Source organism: Canis lupus, chromosome 23, assembly GCF_048164855.1.
Source record: "Canis lupus baileyi chromosome 23, mCanLup2.hap1, whole genome shotgun sequence".
NCBI lineage: Eukaryota > Metazoa > Chordata > Mammalia > Carnivora > Canidae > Canis > Canis lupus.
Genome location: NC_132860.1, coordinates 11,395,169 through 11,419,953, shown reverse-complemented (window position 1 = coordinate 11,419,953; position 24,785 = coordinate 11,395,169). Strand labels below are relative to the sequence as shown.

Here is a 24,785-nt window from a genome sequence, read left to right as displayed (position 1 = left end):
AAACTTCAAACTAGGGGCACCTGGGTGACTCAGCAGGTTAAGCATCTGCCTTAGCTCGGTCATAATCCCAGGGTCCTGGGATGGAGTCCCGCATTGAGCTCCCTGATCAGCAGGAAGCTTGCCTTCTCTCCGGCTCCCCCTGCTTATGCGCTCACTCTCTTTCTCTTTGTGTGTGTCAAATGAATAAATAAAATCTCTTATTCTTATTTGTTTTAAAGATTTTATTTATTTATTCATGAGAGACAAAGACAGAGAGGCAAGAAATAAGCAGAGGGAGAAGGAGGCTCCCTGCAGGGAGCCTGATGTGGGACTTGATCCTGGGAACCCAGGATCATGACCTGAGCCAAAGACAAGTGCTCAACCACTGAGCCACCCAGGTGCCCCTGAATAAATAAAATCTTTAAAACAAAACAGAACAAAAACTTCAGACCAGCTTAAATGATTGCACATTAGTAAATTATAAAAAAATCATGAAATACTACTACAAAATAGGAAAACCTGTGCAAGAAATTATGAGTAATTTATAGGAATATAAATTAAAGAATATAAAATCAGAATTGCAACCATAAATGTCCATTTAAAAAAAAAGCTGTCAAAAGAAAGCATGATCAACTCTGAGCTTTTCTATCAGTAACTTCCGAAGTTGAGAAAATCTCAAGGGAAAAAATATCTTAAAACAGAAAATTCCATCTACTAAACTAAATTTCCCTCTCAGAGAACTAAGAAATGATTGTCATCATCTGAATTTTATAATTGAACTAAATCCAAATCATAGAAGCATAGTTTGATGAAGAAACTGAGGTCCAAAGAACTTCAGTGACTCTCCATCTTCACACAATTACTTATTCAACAACACTTGTTAACATAAAAATTATAGTTCACAGTAGTCCTTATGTTATATAAAACTGAATCATAAACACAAAAGTACTTTGAGAATTACTGGACACAGTAATGACTGAATTAGTAGACACAAGCACATTGAGGAAGTCCTTGATTTTTTTTAGATTGCTTCTCCCTTTGCCTATGTCTCTGCCTCCCTCTCCTTTCTCTCATGAATAAATAAAATCTTAAAAAAAAAAGAAAAGAAAAGAACTCTTTCTTGGAACTAAGCATCTCCAATTTGCAAGAAATGTATTATTGTCAAGTTTTCACTAAATAAAGATTAAAGATTATACCATGTGAGTTAACTTTATGTGTAGCACCAACACATAGTGATTAAGAGCACAAATACTACAGCCAGACCTAATTCCAGATATGTGATCTTTCTGGACTTATATAAAGCCTTTAGTATATATAGCCATTAGTATCCTTGATAGTTTACACACTTCATCTTCTGTCACAAAACCACTCAAAAGATTTGGTTTCAAAACTGAAACCACTAGGATGGTAATAACCAAAAAGATAGGTAACAACTGTTGGCCAGAGTATGGAGAAATCGGCCCCTTCATACATTGCTAGTGAGAATGTAAAATGATACAGCCACTTTGGAGAACAGTCTGATGGTTCCTCAAAAAGTTAACCATAGAGTAATCATATGACCCAGCATATACCCATGAGAACTTAAAACATGTTCACACAAAAACCTATACACAAATGTTCATAGCAGCATTATTCATAATAGACAAAATGTGGAAACAACCCAAATATCCAAGAAGTGATGAATGCATAAACAAAATGTGGTATATCCATATAATAGAATCTTATTCAGCCATAAAAAGGAATAAAGTACTGATATGTGCTACAACATGGACGAACCCTGAAAATAGTATAGGTGAAAGAAATCAGTCACAAAAGATCACGTGTTGTATATCATTTACATGAAATGGCTAGAATAAGCAAATCTATATGGACAGAAAGTAGATTAGTGGTTGTCTAGGGCTGGGGTCAATGGGAGGAAAATAGAGTGCTTATGGATACAGTGTTCCTTTTTGGGGTGATAAAAATGCTATAAAATTGATGGTAGTAATGACTGCACAACTCTGAGACTATATTTAAAAAAAACATTTGGGGCACCTGGCTGGCTCAGTCGGTAGAACATGTGAGTCTTCATCTCAGGGTAGTGATTTTAAGCCCCACATTGGACATGGAGCCTACTTAAAAATAACAACACATATTTATTTGTGTATTTTAAGTAGGTGAACTATGTAGTACATGAATTATATCTCAATAAAGCTGTTATTTTAAAAGGCTGAAGGCATATGCCCAAACATTATTGTTGTTTTGTTTTTAAGATTTTATTTATTTATTCATGAGAGACACAGAGAGAGAGAGGCAAAGACATGGGCAGAGGGAGAAGCAGGCTCCATGCAGGAAGCCCAATGTGGGACTTGTTCCCAGACTCTGGGATCATGCCCTAAGCCTAAGGCAGACGCTCAACAGCTGAACCACCTAGGCGTCCCCCAAACATTATTGTTGGAAAATATATGTGATATAAAAACTGATGCAATAACCATAATCTGCACCTAAACCATAAATGATACTATCCCGGAATTGAGGGAAGAATAGAACAAAAGGAGAGGAGTGAAATTCCTCCCACAGGTAGGGAGTCATGAGACATTGAGATATTGTTTTACTCTTGGTTAGGGTAAAAACTAAAACATGGCCATTAATAACATTAAAACAAAACAAAATATATATCCTCCAAATCACTAGAAAAAATAAATTAGAAGGAATTACACTTACAAGTTAACAGTGCTCACCTCAGTACTAGGACAGTATGATTTTTATTATTTCTTCTTTATACTTGCTTTTCCACATTTTTACAATGGGTTTATTTTATCTTTGTATGAGTCTGCTTACCTGTGACTCTGGATTTTTTCAAACCCAATTTAATTTACTTATGCATTCATTTATGGTTAACTTCTTAATAGGCTAGTAAGTCCGACAACTTAAAATTCAAAAGATAAAGTATGGTGAAAAGACTCCCTCTCACCGTTGTACCTCAGGTCCCCAGCCACCACCACTCCAAGCATGGAATCTATAAATATTATCAGTTTCTTGGGTATATTTGTGGAAATATTTTATGCATATATATTGACTCTTATCCATCTTTTTAATACAAATACAGTGTAATAGTACACTGTTCTGCACTTCGCTTTTTTTATTCAACAATATGTCTCTCATAAGTACTTTAAAAATTTCCTTTTTTTTTTTTTTTTGCTGTTTTATTTTACTTTATTTTTTTTCATCATGATAAGTATACTCCTTAATCCCCATCACCTATTTCACCCATCCTCACCACCAACAACTTCTCCTTTGGTAACTATCAGTTTGTTCTCCATAGTTAGATTCTGTTTCTCAACAAATGTGGGTAAGAATGTGGACAAAGGGGAACCCTCTTCATTGCTGGTGGGAATGCAAGCTGGTGCAGCCACTCTGGAAAACAGTGTGGAAGCTCCTGAAGTAGTTAAAAATAGAGCTACCCTACAATCCAACAATTGCACTACTGCCTCAAAGATATAATAGATGTAATGAAACAATGGGACACCTGCACCCCAACGTTCACAGCAACAATGTCCACAACACCCAACTATGGAAGGAGCCTTGGTGTCCATCAACAGATGAATGGATAAAGAAGATGTTATATATATACATATATATATACATATATATATACACATACAGGGATCCCTGGGTGGTGCAGCGGTTTAGCGCCTGCCTTTGGCCCAGGGCGCGATCCTGGAGACCCGGGATCGAATCCCACATTGGGCTCCCGGTGCATGGAGCCTGCTTCTCCCTCTGCCTATGTCTCTGCCTCTCTCTCTCTCTGTGTGTGTGACTATCATAAATAAATTTTAAAAAATTTTAAAAAATATACATGCAATGGAATATTACTCAGCCATCACAAAGGATGAATACTTACCATTTACATCAATGTGGATGGAACTGGAGGGTATAATGCTGAGTGAAGTAAGTTCAGAGAAAAACAATTATCAAATGGTTTCACTCCTATGTGGAATATAAAAAATAGTAAAAGGGACCATAAGGGAAGGGGGAGAACTGAGTGAAGAAAAATTAGAGAGGAAGACAAACCATGAGAAACTCCTAACTCTGGAAAACAAATAAAGGGTTGGAGGAGGGGAGATGAGTCAGGAGACAGGGTAACTGGGTGACAGGCATTAAGTATGGCATGTGATATGATGAGCACTGTGTGTTATACTATATGTTGGCAAACTGAATTTAAACTTTTTTTTTTAAAGATTTTATTTATCTATTCATGAGAGACACAGAGAGAAAGAGAGGCAGAGACACAGGCAGAGGGAGAATCAGGCTCCATGCAGGGAGCCTGACATGGGACTCGATCCCGGGTCTCCAGGATCACACCCTGGGCTGCAGGCAGCGCTAAACCGCTATGCCACCAGGGTTGCCCTTGAACTTAAATTTTAAAAAGAGTCTGTTTTTTGGATTATCTTTTTTTCTTTGCTCCTTTATTTTGTTTCTTAAAATCCATATATGAGTGACATCAAATAGTACTTGTCTTTCTCTGGCTAATTTATTTTGCTTAGCATTATACTCTCTAGATGTATTCATCTTGTCGCAAAGGGCTATTATATATAAATATAAATATAAATACAAATACACACACACATCCCATATCTTCTTTATTCATTCATCCATCCATCAATGGACATTCATCCATCAATGGACACTTGGGTTGCTTCCATAGTTTGGCTGTTGTAAGTAATCCTGCAATAAACATAAGATTCGTGAATACCTTTGAATTATTGTTGTTGTATTTTTGGGATTCAGTTGTGCAATTACTGGATAATAGGGTAGTTCTATTTTTAATTTTTGAGAGTTTCCTGTCCTTTAAATGGCTACATGGTGATCTATTTACCATAATTTATTTAGCCAGTCTCATATTGACAGATCATTTTTATATTTGGCAAAAACAACAAAGTAATTTTGGAGAATTAACTAAAATGTTCTCAAATTTCTCCCCTGCCCCCAAAAAAGGTATCACCGTTGATTTAAAGTCAGAAATTCCCTTTGACAACTACTGGAATATGGCTGCTTTTTGCATCTAAAGTCAGAAATTCCCTTTGACAACTATTGGAATATGGCTGCTTTTTGCAAATTAGAGAAACATATCAACAACTTTACTGAAGCAATTTTAGAAGCAAATACATTTTCCTTTTCCTTTTTATTCTCCATTCTTTAAATTTTCTAAGTATGTGTAATCAAGTCAATATTTACATCACAGTAAATATTTACAGTAACAACATGGCAAATGTGCACATCCCATGGCCAGAATGGGAATTCATCCCATCATCATCAACCATCATCAATCACAAATATTTTTTATACCCTGCCTTCAGGATTGTATGTTAGGCCCTTCAGTTCTCTTAATATGATGCCTTTATTTTTTTTTTTTAAGATTTTATTCATTCATGAGAGACACACAGAGAGAGGCAGGCTCCCCATGGGGAGCCTGATGCAGGACTCGATCCTAGGATCCCAGATCACGACCTGAGCCAAAGGCAGAAGCTCAACCACTGAGCCACCAAAGCATCCCTATATGATGCCTTTAAAATCAGGTTTAAGATAAGTTTCACTCCCAATTAAACAACACATTCTTCAAATAATTTTCCTTTGGCTTCAATGATATGCAACTCACCTTGTTCTACATCAATCTTTTGATCTCAGGCTCTGCCTACCTTTAACTGTTTTCTTTTTATTCCTTTTCCAAGGACCTCTCTTCTATGTGATCACTGAGTAAGTTCAGTCACTCCCATCATCTCTAGATTGGAGATTTCCAAATTTATGGCCTTTCCTAACTTTGAAGTCCTTATTTCTAATTGCCTACTAGACAGGTCTATTTGGTGACCCACTAATACCTTAAATATAATATGTCTAAAATAAAAAAATTCATTATCTTACCATGTAAACTTGCTCCTCTCTGACCATATCCATTCATATAATACAATGAAAATTTACTGAGTCACGGTTTATATACAAGTTATGATGCTAATCTTAGATTCTACTCAAAAGATTCTTTGACAGTCTAGAATACCCAGTAAGACTTGTATTTTTGTTCATACTTCTATTATAGCACATATATTTTTATTTAACTAGCAATGACAGACTAACCAAGATAAACAAAAGGTAGCACGGAAAATAAGAACAGAGAATCAAAATATAGACCCTTAATTATAGGCTAATTATATCAACTTAATTCTGTACAAAATGGGAGCTCTGGGCAGTTTTTGAGCAGGAGTCTCTATTCCATTTTCAGATGATGAGTCTGGCTATGATACATAAAATGGATTTAAGTGGAAAACTATTAGGCATGGGAAAAGGTTACTATAAATCTATGAAAGGATTTGAACGTGAACACACATAGTTTCAAACTGATGGCTTTGATCAGCCTATAGAGTTCTGTCTCAGAATATCCTTCTGTGCTTGTCGGGTTTCAGTTTCACAGGACACTAACCATTCCTGAATACATGAACTGCTTTCACAGCATTTCATCTGTAACTTTCTTGTGCCACTTAGTCATCCCTCCCCCACCAAGCTATAAATTCCTCAAGGTAAGAGATTATACATACTTATTTTGAGTTTTCTTCAAATTTAGCACACTGACGCATACTAAGCTGCCAATATAAGTGTTGAGTTATACTGGCACAGTGGAAAGTGCACAGGTTTTTGGTGTTAGACACATTTAAGGACCAAATCCCAGATTAGCCATTCACTCATTAGCTATATGATCATGAGCAAGCATTTAACTTTTCTTAAAACTTCATCATGTATAAAATAAAAATCCTTGCAAATTGTTGTGAAGCACCTAGCAACACACATGATGCATAGTGGATATTCAATAAATAGTAGTTAGAACTTTGGCTCCAGGAATTTTTTTTCAGCCTCAGATAAAGCAGTAGCAAGTTTTTTGTACAGAGCATATTTATCAGAGCTTTTATGTCTTCTTTAGGTTTGTTAACTACATTGTTATGATTCTCTTGGCTGAAGGGAAACAAACATTTATGAATGCCTATTACATGCTAAAGTACTGGGTACATAAAAAATGAAGAAGGCATGGTCAGGAAAGTATTTCCAAGTCCTATGAGGAACAGAGCCTCCTCTCATTGTCTTTACTATCTAATAAAGAAGAATATTGCTTAAAAAATAATAATAAATAAATAAAAAATAAAAAGAACATTGCTAAGTTTCTAGGATGTATAGGAGGTACCACTCTGTTACATTATATAATTTCATACTTCATTAATTGAAGTACTAAAAAAAGTTACTACTCTGTGGCACCTATTGTGCTGGAAGATACAGAAACAAAAAATTCAGATGAACAGTTGTTGGAGTGCCTTGGTGGCTCAGTTGGTTAAGCAGTTAAGTGTCTCTTGATTTCAGCTCAGGTCATGATCTCAGGGTTGTGAGATCAAGCCCCCACATGGGGCTGCACACTGGGCATGGAGCCTGCTTCAGATTCTCCCACTGCCACACACACACACACACACACACACACACACACACCCCACCCCTAAATGGAACAGGTGTACAGAGTATCTTCTTGTTTTTACAGAACAAGGAGGAAGGGTATTACTGAGTTTCTGTGCCATTTATGAATTTCTATTGCACTATAATTTCACCCTTACCTATACAGCCTTCTGTAACGAAACTGAGTAAAATTTCTTAGAATGATCCAGTCTTTTTTATTTCCTATGTTACTTTTTGGCTTGTGATCTTGATTTACGATAACTTGAAGATTTAATCATCCAGGTGCCAACAATTCTGGTAAAGAAATAAAAGGTTGCTAGCTCATTAAACTCATCTGAACATTAGTTAATTTAAGTTAGTACTATTTAGTAACTACTAACCTTATTGATAGTCCTTTTTTATTCCTGAATTCTTTCAGCAATTCAAAATTATCTATTCAGTCACCTCATTTATTTCTTAATAAAGCCAAGTTCTAAATTGTATGTTTTTATAGTCTGTCAAACCCTTTGGATGTGAACCATAGTCAATCCTAGAAGATTCTGTAACGTAACTGTAACTTCATTGTAATTACATCTACAGAATCTTTGTAGAATCAATACACAAAATATTTTAATTCATAGTAATCAGCAAGTAACCATTCCCCCAAAATACTTCTCCTCATGGATTTCTTCTTCTCCTTGATTTTATTCTTACCACAGAACTAATTGATTAAGGTGCCCTTGTTTGGTCATAAAATACAACTCTGAGATTTTTTTTTTCATATGATCGTAATCAGCATTGTTATTCCTTTGCTTCCAAACTTAAGGAGAATTTGAATATATGACCGTATACATTAAATAAAGACCAGTCTTCCACTAGTCAGTTCTGTAAATGGTACCAAGATCATCTGAAATCTAGCGCAGTAAAAGTATCTCTACACAGGCAGTCAAAACTACAGAAATTGCTACATTCAGAAGCTGATAGTGAAACAGCTTCACAGGCAGGCTGCTCTCCTCACCAAAATGTACACTAAATCTATCCTGTCATACCATTTTCTGATTTTTGCGCAAAAATTTATTTATTTTTTATTTTTTATTTTTTTGTGTGATCAAAGTCAGTCAGAAACTTCAGAATACATAAGGACAAGAATCCTGACAGAATGTTAGGGCTGAAGGAACACAGGTTCAGGACTGGTTTAAAAAATCACCGATCTTGATGTTGCATGAATGAATCTCTAACATCGGAGTACAACCTTTAGACACAGCACTTTCTGAGTAGAGTAGCGGCTGCGGGGGGGGGGGGGAGGGGGGGGGGGGAGTGAAGAGAATGGGGAAGGACTCCTCGATGGGTAACTGACCTTCCTTTGAGGTGACGAAAAGGTCTTGGAAATAGAGGTGATGGTTGCACAGCATTGTCAATGTACCGGATGCCACTTAATCATACACTGTAATACCGTTAATTTTACTTTATGTGGATTTCACCTCAATTCAACAAAAACTTTTGAGGAAAATTAAAAGATACAGAGCCTTCTGGCTGAAACGGACTCCTCTTGGTGGAGGCCCCGAAAGTACCATTGCCCATATACCAGCAGGGAGGTCGGTTAGGGTCACTCCCACTTCACAAAAAGCTGTGTCAACAATTTACAGATTTCCCTCAGGTGGACCCTGGTTTTAATAACAGCCAATTAACCGGAACCATATTGAACTCATTTCGGTGAGAACGAGAAAGCGGCAAAATATTCATTAATCTTCTAGAAAGCCGCATTGCCGGTCATCTAAAAACCCCTGAAGAATAATAGAGAACAGGAGGGTGGGAAACAGTAGAAGCCATATTTTTTTTTTTTTTAAGGTTTTTGTCGCGGGGGGGGGTGGTGGGGAACGGTACCAGGGAGGATTCAATAATCTTCAAACATTACATTTAAAACTAGGTGCTTAACTACGACAGACGCCTCTATCAGTCGCGCAGCATCTCACAGCGAAATGCCCGTTTCTGTGGCGACGAAGCCTCTAAGCCGCTTTCTGTGGCGACGAAGCTCTACACGAACGCTCACCGCCATAACCATCCGCGGGAAAGCTCCCTCCACCGGCCGAAGAAGGCGGAGCTTTAGAGGGCACTCCCGCCACGCAGCGCGATCTGCGCCGCTGAGCCTCCTGGGAATTGTAGTTTCCGTTCCCCGGCTCATCCCTCTTGTGCAGATCGGTATGAGGTGAGCCCGAAAACTACAACTACACGAATGCTCCGTGGGTGGCGAGTAGCCGCGGCGGTGACGACTGTGGCGGAGAAGGCCTGTAGGGGCTCTGCGTTCTGGAGTGGCGCTGCTCGGGCCGGGGGCAGGTTGCAGGCTGCTGGCGCCGCTGCTGAAGAGAGAACGGCGAGGGGGTTCGGCGTTTCCCGCCGGGGGTCCCAGCAACGATGAGCGCTGCCAGGGAGTCCCATCCGCACGGGGTGAAGCGTTCGGCCTCCCCAGACGACGATGTAAATAACAATGGCGGAGTGGATAAGGGTTGAGGCCTACTAAAGGCTGGGGTAGGCCGGGAAGGGTGGTTTAGGAAGGAGGAAGCGTCTGGGGTGGCCCTAAGGCGGAGGGCCGAGGGGTAGGAACCTGGGAAACGTCTCCTTTCCTTGATTAGGGTTGGAAGGTTTGAAGAGGTCGAGGTCCATATCCTAAGAGCTAGAGACCTGCGTAGGAAGGGGAGGCGGGAGGGGGGGTTGTCGAGGAAGGACGTCCTGAGGGGGTCTGGCACCGTATGATGAAGCTTCTTTGTCGGGCTCTTCTGCTTGGGATAGGGATGGCGGGATCCTTCGCGTTCGAGGTTTAAAATGCGTCCGTGACAATGTCAAGATGTTGGTACACGTCTGGACAGATTTTCCGGCCGGAATCGTTTTTTGCAGTGTCCTGTTAAAAGAGTAAGCCGATGATGGTATTGGACCGAAAAAAATTGCCCCAGGGGGAGTAATTTCGTACTGACGCAGGGTGGTGAGGTAGGTCTAGGATGTTGAGACCTTAGAAGCCCATTTTGATTTCAGCTCCCTTCCTCTTTTTTTCCTCCCCACCCTAAGCTTGTCTGCTTCAATAGCAAACCACTCATTCCTTAGAATAGCCCATTAAATATTTACTGCCATGCCAGGTGTTGGGAATCCAAAAATGAACCAAGCACGGTGCTTATTAGCCTAGGTCTGTTCTGTGTGTTTGTCCTAGCTCTTAGCGCAGTGTCATGGAGACCTGCAGTAAACGGAAAACTAGGTCCTTCATACAATGGGTAAACGCCATGGGGAACGTTGATGGAGAAATTTGGGGGACGAGGAGGTGGGGGCATGGAGAGGTCATCTTTTAAGGATGATAAAAGAACGGCATCTCGTTTTCAGTTGCTGTTTAAAGCACTATTAATTGCTGGAGACGTAGAGTCATTTTTATAGTGCGGTTCAGTGCCTTTCGTAATAACCTTACTCTGTGAACCGTTAAAAGCTCACTAAAGACTACTAGTGCCTGAGTTGTAGCAAAATGAGGTGATAAGATCCACCCTTCTTTGGACGGGTGGTGGGTTTAGGACCACAATGCCAAGGCTCTTAAGTTGAACCTAACTCTGCAGAAAGACTAGTAACCAGTAAGGATCTGGGGATGCATAATTACACAGTGAGATGTATCCGTGCCCTGTGTTCCTCCCTGCTACCGGCTTTTAGGTCTTTTCTTGTTAATATGGTAATCCAGTACTTGCCAGGCGTTTATCTAAGGCATTTGAGTAACCTGGGTGCCATTTTAAAAGCTATTACATTGTTTTCCTCCTAGTAGTTAACTGTGACTCGATTTGTAGAACGTCAGGCACCTGTTTTGCTGGACTCAAAGAAATATCCTTTAGCCTCGCAGAAAACTCTTGATGTTAGGTAATTCAACAGAAAGTTAAAGGGATTAAGTCATTAACTCTACAGCTTCTGTTGGGATCAGTTTAAGATGACCTTTAAGACCTTTTCCAGTCTTATAAGCATTCTCTTTTGAAAGGTTATAGTTGCAAATCAAGATTAGGTCCTGCAACTTTAATACACTCTAAAAATGACTATGTTGCTAATTTAAAGTGCAAATAGAATAACTTGTCTTTTGATGGTGTTTTTTTAAGTCCCTTTCTTTCATGTGAATATTACTTTTACTGGTAATTGGGAGTTATCTTTACTTGTTTTAAAGACATGTTTAAATACTATATGCAAAACTTAAAAATATATTTTTGAAATATACATCTAAATTTTAGAAGATCAGCTAATTATAATTGAAGTTGTAGTTGGTCATCAATTTCTAATGAACATTGACTGCAGGTAAAAGATAATCATTTTTTTTTTTTGCCTACTGACTTCACATATCAAATGGAGATAACAAAACATTTTGAAAGATATTAAAAGTAGATATTAACACGGAGTCTAAGAGAATGCTGACAATATTAGAAGTAAATTCTAAGAGTTACTAAGTATGTATTGGGAGGTAGGTAGATTGACTACAATTCTATAGTAAAAGGTATTAGTGATAACTTATAAATTGCCTCATTGGTTTGTTTGAAGTGAAGAAATGAAAGCTCTTTTTCAGAGTGTAGGAGAGAGGTTAATTTTAGTAACCGTAGAGACCCTCTATCATGCACCCATGTGCTTTTGAGAATGCAGCACTTGGACAGGGTGCTTGCTCTTATTCACTAAGGTCTTTGACAGGAAGAACCAGAAGGACTTGATTGGGGGGAAAAATTAGGATTAGATATGTTAAGTGATAGGATTATTTATGTAAAGACATTGAAGATACTTGCTCTTGTAATAGAAATAGTTTGGAAAAGCTTTGGCTTTTAGACATTTTTTTTTAACTTGATTCCATAAGTTTTATAACTGTAGTTCATAAACTACTTTCACATATTCTCTCATTTGGTCATGTATAGTATGATGTGGAAAGAGCAGAGAACTTATTAAGGCAAGAAGGTCAGAGTAACTCAAACTTTTAAGTCACTTTGTCTCTTTATTCTTATTTATTGGACTCTTGAGAACATAAATGAACAGTCATTTGTAAGTTGTAAAACACTATGCAATTCTTAGGTGTTATTCTTAAGACAGTCTTTTAAAGAAGCTATTCTAGGTAGATAAAGAATGAAAACGAAGTTAAATGCCAGGTCCAGGCTCACGGAGCGCAAGTGATTCAGTGAGAATCAGAACTTAAGTTTCACTAGTACTTTTTTTTTTTTATTTCTTAACTATGTTCAGCCAGGAATAGTTAAGAACTAACTGGCTTATAAAAAGATACGAGTTTTCAGGTGGAAAGTAGTAGATTTGGAAATTAGGTAGACAAAATCATGAAAGCATATAAGCTCCCCACCAAAAGGAATTTAGTTCAACCACAAGTGCGTGTCTGTGTTGTACAAATATTTTTTTAACTTTTATTTAAATTCAATTGATAAGATATAGTGTATTATTAGTTTCAGAGGTAGAGTTCAGTGATTCATCAGTTGTGTATAACACCAGTGCTCATTACATCAAGTGTCCTCCTTAATGCCTATCACCCAATTACCCCATCCCCTCAGTCCCCTCCCCTACAGCAACCCTCCATTTGTTTCCTATAGTTAAGAGTCTCATGGTTTGTCTGTCTCTCTGATTTTATCTTATTTTTCCCTGTTTTCCCCTATGATCCTCTGTTTTGTTTCTTAAATTCCACATATAAGTGAAATCATATGATAATTATCTTTCTCTGACTTATTTCACTTAGCATAATGCCCTCTAGTTCCATCCATGTCATTGCCATTGGCAAGATTTCATTTTTTTGATGGCTAATATTCCATGTACAAATACTTTAACACTCATATCCCAAGAGAAATGGTCACCACTGTTTCTTTTATATTTTCTAAGTCTTCTACAAATAAATTCTGGAAGAAGAAAGATAGTGAAAAACAATTTTAATGAAAATTTTAATATGCATATAACCCTAGCAAACCCAAATTTTTATTATACATTTTCCTGATTTTCATGACCTTTACCCAGAATGGTTAGCATCCTCTGAATACAGCTAACTGCTTGTCAGTTGTGTGTAAAACTGGAACATATAATTTCAGATTTCAAATAATTTCTAATATTTTAGCTTTATCATTATTTGTAATTCTAGCATTTGCATCATCAAAATATAATACTTGAAGAATTTAAACCTTTGTGCTCATAATTTTCTGTTGAAAAGAGGGTCATCATCTTTACTCCATAACTGCAAAACGTTTTCATTTTTAGATATAAACTCAATTAGAATGATCAATCCAATGAATGTTTTCTTTCTATATTCCTCCCAGTCACCTTTGTATATACATCTTTCTTTAGCACTTATCCAGCTTCAGATCCTATCAAGTAAATTTTGGTGTAAAGATACCATAAAAGATGAAGCAGTCACACATTTATTTATTTATTTATTTATTTATTTATTTATTTTTTTTTTTTTTTTAAGAAAAACAGGATAGTCCGAGCTCTTAAGGTGCAGTTGAGATCAAGTCCTCCCTGTTAAAGACTCTCTAGACAAGAGTGCCATATTTTTTTTCTTATCTTTTTCTTCTTTGTCTCTTGTTGATTCCTGAGTTGGAGAAAAATCATGTAGTGTTTCATCATCCAAAAATTCACAATCTGATTTTTGCATATACAGTTAATTTTGCCATTACCATTAGTTTAGGGTACACTACGTATCATTATGCATTCACCTGATTTATCTAATAATTGTGAAATGACTTCTGTCAGTTTCCAGTTTTTACCCAGTCGCCATTATGGGTAGAGATGAAAAATTCTGGACTCTCAACTGTGTCCATGAAAACTGGAAGCATACAGTGGAGGAGTGATAATCTTCTTGAAGGACGATGCACTACCTTGGACAATAGGATGAGAAAACTCTTCCACCATTTTTCTGTTTCCTTATTTTAGTCATTTTTAGCATAGTTGGCAATAACTAATGAATCAATGAGATAATTCCTATGTCTGTTTCAAGATGTAAGGAAAAATATCACTAGGACTCCATAATATTTCTAAGATTTGTAAAAGGGCTCAACTGACCATGTAATAATTACAAGGTAGAAGGAGTTTTACTCTTTTTGGAAATAGTTTTCTGTTTGTTCTTTGGAAGACCTTTAAGAAAGAATAAAAATCTTAACATATTAATCTTTACAAATAACTAGAACTGCATAAAAAAGAAATTGAAAACCTAAAATTTGGTCTATTAGACTGTTGTTCCATGGTCCTTTAGAATATCACTAAAGCCAGACTAACTTTAAATAACCATGGTGGCAGCCTCTGGGTTATAAATCCTAGGTACTCTAGGGCCTTTCAAGGCTCTAGAATAGGTCTCAAAATGTGGTCCCCACATCAACAATATCGTCCTACCTTAGGAATTTGTTAGAAATGAAATCCTTGAGCCCCATCCAAGACTTACTGGATCTGAAACTCTTGTGGTGTAGCCTTGAAGTTTGGGTTTTAACACACCCTCCAGGTGATTTTGTTAAGTGCAAACTTGAGAATTAGAACTCTGGCTGCAAAAGAACTAAAGGATTTGGCCTTGAAGTAACAGAAAAGGAGTATATATTGAGTATGATGCATATACTTAACTACCTCAACAAAATCAGTGTGCACTATTTATAGTTAAAAATGATGGTGGGGGAGGGGGACCTTGGGAGTTAGACTTGAAATCTTTCAATATTACTATGCAAAAAACTAATTGGCTAATTTTGCAGCTTGGATCTAGCAATTGGGAAGCAGCAGACTTAGGTAATGAAGAAAGAAAACAGAAGTTCTTGAGACTTATGGGTGCAGGAAAGGTAAGCATCAAATAGTATGTACGTTAATCTTTCCTGTGAAAATAAAATCCTTATTTTGTTTGTTGAGTGAGCCAGACTGAATGAATATACTTTGATCCCATCTTCCTGCTCCGCTTGGGAAATACAGGTGACCTAACCAAGCACTCTTAAAATGTATAGTACTTCTTTTTTTTTCTCTTTTTTTTTTTTTTTTTTTTTTTGAGATTTTATGTATTCATGAGAGAACTAAGAGAGGCAGAGACCTAGGCAAAGGGAGAAGCCGGCTTCCTGCAGGGACCCTGATGTGGGGCTCTATGTGACCTGAGGCAAAGGCAGATGCTCAACCACTAAGCCACCCAGGTGCCCCAAAGTATACTATTTCTGAACCACTTCTAGGATTCTCAGGGCTACTGGGGCAGTAAGATTTAGAGACTGAATAGAAAATAATCTTGGTTTGAGGGGACTCCTTAGGAAGAAAAGTTTATGATTGCTATTTGTTTAGCCTAATGATTTAGTAGAAGTCATTTCTGGAAAGACCAGTTGGTAGGCCTTTCATATTTTATAGCTCCCTCTAGCCCTTGAAGTAGAAGACAAGCCTTTATCAAAAACTTAATTTTAGGGGCAGCCCGGGTGGCTCAGCGGTTTAGTGTCGCCTTCAGCCCAAGCGCTAAAGGAGATCCTGGAGACCTAGAATCGAGTCCCACATCGGGCTCTCTGCATGGAGCCTGCTTCTCCCTCTGCCTGTGTCTCTGTCTCTCTGTCTCTGTCTCTGTGTGTCTCATGAATAAATAAATCTTTTTTACAAAAACTTAATTTTTAAGATGTTCAGTATATTTTGAAATCCCTTTCAGTTTGATTAACGTATTAGGATATACAAAATACAGATGCCAGGAAAACATCACCTATTGGGGAAAAACCCTTCTTGTTCCTAGCAATAATTTTTACATGCAAATACAGTTATCTCTAGATACTTACTTTACTAAAATAAGAAAACTTTTTTTTTCTCTTTTAAGCTCCTCACAATTAAATTCAGCCCTTTGTTATTCATATGGGAGTCATTCATGGATTTTACCAACAATTATTGAGTGTTTAAAACGAGCCAGGTACCATGCTAGGTCCTAGGGGTCACATAAATCATTATACATGTTTGGAGCCATCGTGTAGTAGGGAAACCAGATAATTTAGAATTATAATTGCTATGAAAGAACTGTGCACCTACTGCTGTGGAATCAACAGACAGGGGTAGCTAATTCTGTGTTAGTGGTACAAGAAAGCGTCCCAGAAATAGAATTGGTGAAACAAAGAATTAGCCAGACTAGAACAATGGGGTTTAGGATTGGGAAAGATCATATAACTACAGTAAGACCTGTACAAGAATGCATTTTTATAATATCTTGTTAATCCAGATTTCCCAATAATTTTGTGATCTATCATAGAAAGTCTGAAGTTTGTCTTGATTCATGCAAATAAAATATTTACTAAGACTATATGAAGTAAGTAATAATTTAGGAGACATGCTCAACCTAGTAGAATGAATACTCTTTGAGTACTTAGGAAAAATACTCTAAACAAATAAAGTGTATGAAATTTAGTTACCAGTAGTCAAATGTATCTCATTAAAACTGTGGGGAAGAAAGAACAGATTAAACTTTTTATTTTATTTTATTTTATTTATTTTAAAGAATTATTTATTTATTTATGATAGAGAGACAGGCAGAGACACAGGAGGAGGGAGAAGCAGGCTCCATGCTGGGAACCCGACGCGGGACTCGATCCTGGGACTCCAGGATCGCGCCCTGGACCAAAGGCAGGCACCAAACCGCTGAGCCACCCAGGGATCCCTATTTATTTATTTATTTTTTGAAGATTTTACTTATTTATTTATGAGCGACAGAAAGAGAGAGGGGCAGAGACACAGGCAGAGGGAAAAGCAGGCTCCATGCAGAGAGCCCAACGTGGGACTGGATCCTGGGTCTCCAGGATCACGCCCTGGGCTGCAGGCGGTGCCAAACTGTTGCACCACTGGGGCTGCCCCAGATTAAACAATTTAAAATAAAATTGACTACCTATATATTAGCTGTTTACATACGTTAAATTCTTTCTTAGCAAGGCCAGCATTGTAGCTTTGATCTTATATGTAGGCTGTTTAGATTTATTCTGTTTTGTGGCTGTGAAGTATATTCCTAGCCCTAGCCAACTACTGTGAATATTTTATTGGTTACAGGGAGAACCAGCTAAGAGAAAGTGAATAGACCAGTGCATTACTATCATCATCCTCAGATAACTTAGTGCATTATACATTTTCAGATTTTAATAGTAGAATATATTCTGCAGTCTAAAGTGGCATATTGAGTCCTTGATTTGCTGATAATGGCATGTGAGGCAGTTAAGTATTAATGCTTGAAGCCTTTCAGTAGTATATTTGGGTGTGGAAAATGTGTCTGTCATCCTTTCATAATAGGAAGATTTGTTATGTACCACATCTTCACAGGTGATTAGTTAAGATTACTTTGCAAAGTCACATTTAATCTCACCTTCACTATTTTAGTGAAGAATTTCTTTACCTTATAAAACTAAGTATGAACCATAAAGAGTGGATTACAACTGATAATTGAGAGTAATTATGTACCTTGATCAATTAGTGACATTGAATCAGGATTTATTTGTATATTTTAGAAGAATTAGATTGTTTTAAATTCTGTTCTTTTTGACAGTTTAAGATGGGTATTGTAGTCAGATAACAGCTGGCTATTTGTTTAAAGATCTAAAAAAAATAATAAAAAAAAAATAAAGATCTATCACTTTGTTCATTATAAGCCTATTAATTTCTTCATTTTTATCTACCTAATTTTCATTTGCTTTCTTTGTATGAAATGTGCCTGAGGCATCAGAAAGAGGAGGTGGGAAAACTAAAGCAACTCATTTGCCTTTTAGAAAAGAAAATGTTTGTATCAACTCAATTTTTTATTTATCTATCCCACTTAAGATTCTAGCCTGATGTCTACATACTCTCCACTCCTGTTTTCTGCTCTATTTATATATTTGTTTTGGGGATCCCTGGGTGGCGCAGCGGTTTGGCGCCTGCCTTTGGCCCAGGGCGTGATCCTGGAGACCCGGGATCGAATCCCACATCGGGCTCCTGGTGCATGGAGCCTGCTTCTCCCTCGGCCTGTGTCTCTGCCTCTCTCTCTCTCTCTCTCTCTCTCTCGACTGTCATAAATAAATAAAAATTTTTAAAAAAAGGTATGTATTTGTTTTAATGGTACTTAGAACTTTCTAACACAGTATAATTTACTTACTGATTTCAGTTCCCCTCCTTATCTCTACCTTTGCTAGAATGTAAGTTCCATAAAGACAACGATGTCAATTTAATTGTTTTTCTTCACTGTATCCAAAAGCCTGGAATAATATTGGGCACATTAGGAGACACTCTGTAATTATTTTAAATTAGTGATCTCAAATTCTAATACATTTTCTGCTTTCTTCTAGAAAGAACATACTGGCCGTCTTGTTATAGGAGACCACAAATCAACATCTCACTTCCGAACAGGTAAGAAAGTAAAACATAATTTAAGAGGTGGTGTTAGATTTGGAATATGAAATATTTATATATATTTTGGGATATTATCTGTATATATATTTTTAAGATTATTTATTCATGAGAGACACAGAGGCAGAGGGAGAAGCAGGCTCCATGCAGGGAGCCCAGTGTGGGACTTGATCCCAGGACTCCAGGATCACATCATGAGCCAAAGGCAAATGCTCAACTGCTGAGCCACCCGGGTGTCCCTCTCTGTATAGTTGCTAATGATGAAAATCCTAGAACTAGAAATGTATATGTAAACATGTATATGTAACAATTAGCATGTACTGTAATTTTTAAAGATTATGGAGTATATATATCAAAGATATTCTAACTAAGAAACTGTCCTTTTTCTGTCTTCAGAACATATATTTAATTGTAGTGAGCTTTACGCCTTATCTTGCCAACTGTTATGTAATATGTATTTATGTACTTTTTACATTATAGATTAACATACAGTGTTATTCTTGACATTGGTTTTGAATTTATTCACTAAGGTTTTTTTTTTTAAATCCTTAATAAAGAATACAAACTTATTACAAAGCCTGAAGAAATTAACGTAATCTTAAAGGAAAAATTTTTAAAATAAAAACTAAAAATGAAAGAGATTAGATTTGAATTCAGGCTACTGAAAAATGAAATTTTCTTCTATATAAAATTGATTCTAATCTTGGACTTAATAAAAACAGGACATAATGACCTGGATCGTATTGAACAAATCTTTTAATTAAATTATTTAAATTAACTTTATACTAACCTAGAATATGTAGCACATTTTAGAAATTAATAGGTCTTTTATTTTTCAAGACAATTATTTCAAATTTATTTGCATTGTTAGAAAAGGCAGAAGGGGGATGCCTGGGTGGCTCAGTGGTTGAGCATCTGCCTTTAGCTCAGGGTGTGATCCCCGGGGTCCTGGGATCCAGTCCTGCATCAGGCTCCCTGCATGGAGCCTGTTTCTCCCTCTGTCTATGTCTCTGCCTCTCTGTCGGTCTCATGAATAAATAAATAAAATCTTTAAAAAAGAAAAAGAAAAGGCAAAAGGAATCCCTGAGCTTTGCAGAATGGAAAAATATTTAACTGCATTTATTCTTTTAAACTGTGGACTTTATGAATAAAAATAATGCAAGCATTATTTTGTGATTAAAATGAAATTTCTTTTATATTTACAAAATAAAATGGCATATTCAGCTTTTTAAAGTTTTATGTAGAGAGTGTGAGAGCACTTGCAAGCAGGGAGAGGGAGAGAGAGAATTTCAATAGACTCCCCACTAAGAGGGGAACCCAATGTGGGGCTCCATCTTGGGATCATGATCATGACCTGAGCCGAAATCAAGAGTTGGATGCTCACTGGATTGAGCCACCCAGACAACCCCTCAGAAAGCTTTGATGGTATTAGTAATGTTCTAGTTCTAAATAAGTTATGTTGTTTCAGTAAATTGATAGTAAGAAAGGTATGAATTAGAGCCATTATTTATTTGACCATTTTCTGAACAGAATTGCCTGCCTTTTCATTATATATCTTGCTCAGAAACAGAAACTTTTGTTTGTTGCTGGTTTTTTTGAATGTAGGAGAAAACTCACTTTCAGGTTAACAGTTATTCATTAGACTATAAATAAGCAGTATTTAAAGCCCAAAGTTCTTAGTGATTAATATTTATAATATCTGAACTATAGGCAGTTCTGAGACTTATGTCTAGTTTAACTTATCACATAGAAAAATATAGGTTCTTCATCTTTTATAAATACTTTTGTAGTTCAGAGGGTTGGCTACTAAAGAAGTAATCATAAATACCTCCTTAAATTATATCTATTAGGTAACCCATCCACAAAATTCATTGTAAAGTTAGAGAAATCAGCCCTAAATATAATAGCATTTGTAATATGGGTTTTTTTGTGTAATCAAATGTTTTTATTAATTTGACTGAAACATAACCAAAGTACACTGGACATGCAGGGGAAGAAGACAAGAAAATTAATGAAGAACTGGAGTCTCAATATCAGCAAAGTATGGACAGTAAATTATCAGGAAGATATCGACGACATTGTGGACTTGGCTTCAGTGAGGTAGTAATTAACATTTTCACTAAAGGGGAAGATAATTTCTAAACTGATATCCTTTATTTCTGTTAGATTACTCTAGCAATCAAGAATCCTATGTAGAAAGCTTTCTTTTTAGTTCTTTAACTTTCTGTGTGCCCAAATAGGTCTTTGTAGAGAATGAGATATTTTTGAGTTTTACAAATGTTTTCTGATAAAAGCTTAACATAAATTCTGCTTAGATGATCATGATGGCACATCTTTAATAGCATAAAAACAGGAAATATTTCATGTAAGTACTAATTTAGGATCTTTCTCAGTTTTCTCAGTGCTCTTTTCATACTATACGTGCTGGTTAATTACAAAGTAGTATAATATGTAAAACATTGATAACTTTTCCACATTTCCAAGGGTCAGTGATTAATTTGCCTTATTTACTTTTAAAAAAATACTATTTCTTTCAGGAAGATGTAGTTTTCAAACTGGGGGGAAGGGACTCGGGTGAGTGGTCTTCAGAGCTGTTTCTTGAAATTCTACTTAAATATTAATGGGTAAAATACACAGAGATTCCTGAGTCCTCAGGTCTTCCCTTGGCCGACTCTGATCATAATCGTCTCAAAACTTTGAATGGCTAGGGAGTGAGCGTTGAGACGGTGACAAAAATTAGTGTCTTTCCCAGTTTTTTTACTGGGGTACTTGTATTTAAGAAGAGCCTGTTGGTTGATGTTCGTAGGTAGAAGATCATGATGGAGAAGGTGATGTGGCTGGAGATGATGATGATGATGATGATTCACCTGATCCTGAAAGTCCAGATGACTCTGAAAGTGATTCAGAGTCAGAGAAAGAAGAGTCTGCTGAAGAACTCCAAGCTACTGAGCACCCTGATGAAGTGGAGGATCCCAAAAACAAAAAAGATGCAAAAAGCAACTATAAAATGATGTTTGTTAAATCCAGTGGTTCATAACTCCCAAACACTTAGTCTTTGTATTAAAAGTAAGCCTTATTGTTATAATGCACAGTGGAGGACTGCTTATAGAGCACAGACCTTTGTATTATAATTTTTAAAAAGGCCCTTTTAAATAATTACAAAGAGTGTTTGCTTTCAGATGCCATGGATTACACTTTTATGGGCATGACTATAACCATTTTTGTAAAGAGTAAGAGTTGTATAAAATAAGAAATAAATACAATACTCAATTTCCTTTCATATTAGCATCATCAAATTCTAATCTCACCTTTTTACCCTTCAGATAGTTATGGAGGAGACTCTTTTGTGGTAGCTGTTTCATCTTTTTTGTTCCTTCATATTTTTCTCTTATAAGTTTATCTGATATTGTGATGTGTTCATGAAATATATTCAGTTATTATACTTTGCTGTAGTAGAACTATTCATCATGGATATTTCTGCTGCCAATAACTAAATTGTTTGCAAAAAATTAGGTACTTAGTTTATTCTTACTGATCAGCTCTACTCTTTTGGACCAAAGCAACATGAGAGCAAATACTTTCACACCTGTTAGGATGGAGTTGCAACTGTCATACATTTGGAATGTTATGATCCCAAGCAGTCTTTATATAATTTGAATTACATTGTATGTTAGGTTTTTGATAAAATTTGGCCAATTTTTACAGAAGAAATTATTTCTCTGATCATTTGGTCCTATCTATTTAGGAATATGTAAAACTGGATTTTTTTTTTTTTTAAGGTAATATGTGACCAAAGTTAATTTTCTTCCTAAGGCCTAAATAAAGAAAAAGCAGTTTCCCATATTTGGTCTGTGATACCTTTATCCTCATTATCTAAGATGAGGAATAGGCTTATTGAAGAAGCTGAAACAAATTTTCTTCCTTTTATCCCAATGCTGTTTGTTATCTTGATTATCAAATTACTAGAAAGTAGTATTGCTTTCTGATTTTATTGCTGCTTCTGTGGGAGTGAGGTTAGAATCCTTTGGTGTTAAGTGGTTGACTTGTACAGCAGATTAACAAACTGCATTATGGGCTAGTGGCTAATCCATGATCCTTAAATATTTGGGTCCAAAATGTTTCTAAGTAACATATTCAAAGGTGTGAGTCAAACATGTTTGCTGAATTTTTATATATCTAGAAACTTAAGTATGTGTTTGATGTGTCGGATTTAAAAAAGAAATTCCTAAGTCACTTTGAAATTTAAAATGTTACGAGTACAGAAACTAGAACAGGTGATATCTGTTGACGCAATCCATTCATAGATTAGACCCCCAATATTTGGCTTTTGATCTTTCTTAGATTGTTTTAAAATAGGTGCTACCCTACATAATAGAATATCAAGTCAGTGGGTAGTAGACAGGATATATATCATTTAATAGGTACTCAGTTTGAACATATTTGGCTTTATTCAAATTTCAGTTGCCCACACATTTTTAGATACCTAATTTCTACGGTTATTACAATGAAAATTTAAGTAGTAAATGAAGGCTGATTTATGTTTAAGAATGGAAGTGGGTGAAATCAGTATTATGTTTTAAAAAGTATTTTCATTAGTTTATTGTTTAAATGTGCTGGGTTGTTTATAAGTCTTGGTTCTTAATATGTAAATTGAAGATCCTTCTTCTAAAACAACTGGAAGACCTTTTTCTTCATGTCCAAATAGAGACATTCTTATTCCAACTAATTGATATATTATTGGACCATTTATGTAATTCAGGGTTGGAGTAAATTTAGGTCTGTTGGTCCATTTGGTGGCCTACTGTCCCAGCACCACATTAAACATCATGGCTATCTTTTAAGCATGAACATCAGGGTTGTGGGGTTTTTTTCCTTATCAAATTTAGAGAAAAAAAACAGGAAGATGCTTTACCATCTTGATATCCCTATTAAAGAATCAGGTGGGAAAATACACATTATTTTTGTGCAGTTGAAAGACTATTTAGTCAAAAGTTTTATGGCAAATTTGCCCTATCATTGACAGTTTCTTACCTGAAATACACTTCTCCCAAGTGTTTACCTATGCCAACGATTTACCAGTCTTTTTATTGAAAAGCTTTACAGGACCACAATTTCCAACTTTGTATGTAATAGGTAAAAATCCTCAAATCTAATTTTGTTTAAGCCTGGGAGAAAATGAAGTTACAGAAGAAAGTTTAAAATGTTTGTTTTTCTGATTAAACGGCAGTTTGAGATCAGAAAGGTCGCATTCATCAAGTAAATTTTGAGGAAAATTTTTCAACTGCCTGGTTTCAATGACCACTTCTCAAAGGGCTTTGATTTCATGATTTGGTTTCCACGACAACCATATCCCTGGATACTTCCAATATCCAAAAACGTTACCTCTGAAATCACTAATTTAAAAATTACCTCTGACCATTACCTTTCTATTCTTTTATACATGTTCAAATTAGGTCATTGTTAGTTTTCACCTGCTTCACAATCCCTGTTAGATTATTAATTGGTCTATCAATCTATTATCACCGTTATAAGTATCCTAAATAATCCTCTCCAGTCATACCTTCCTGGAAAATCCCATCCCATCCAGTCCTCTACAGATTACGTCTGGAGAAGACCCATTATTAGTAAAAATTAATGTTAACACTGCATGTTGTCAATACTGTTTTGTCTAGTCCACTCCTCCCACCTTCTTAGCGATTGTCTAAACACTCTTTATAGACTTGTTACCCTCCATTTTTATTTAAGATTTTATTCCTTTATTAGCAAGCATGAGCAGGGAGGGAGGGGTAGGGGGAGAAGCAGCAGCAGACTCCGCACTGCACGGGAAGTTCAATGCAGGGCTCAATCCCAGGACCCTAGATAATGACCTGAGCCGAAGGCAGACACTTAACCCAGTGAGCCACCCAGGTGCCCCCCACTCCTTGATCTTAACATGGCCTTGCCTTCTAGCTTACATAAATAGATTTTATCAGAAATTCCTTCAGCTTCTGCCTTATAAATTCACAACCATAGAGAAGTTCCACTGTTTTAGGTCA

At 36.5% G+C, this 24,785-nt stretch overlaps 1 protein-coding gene across 1 annotated transcript; it reads left to right on the top strand.

The window, feature by feature from the left end:
• The first annotated feature begins 9,670 nt into the window (after nucleotides 1-9,670).
• Nucleotides 9,671-22,593, top strand: C23H11orf58 (chromosome 23 C11orf58 homolog). Its single transcript, XM_072793961.1, has 5 exons — nucleotides 9,671-9,900; nucleotides 15,138-15,221; nucleotides 18,690-18,750; nucleotides 20,741-20,850; nucleotides 21,557-22,593. The coding sequence occupies exons 1-5, from the start codon at nucleotides 9,838-9,840 to the stop codon at nucleotides 21,785-21,787; spliced, it is 549 nt and encodes a 182-aa protein (XP_072650062.1). The 5' UTR covers nucleotides 9,671-9,837; the 3' UTR covers nucleotides 21,788-22,593.
• Nucleotides 22,594-24,785: the final 2,192 nt, after the last annotated feature.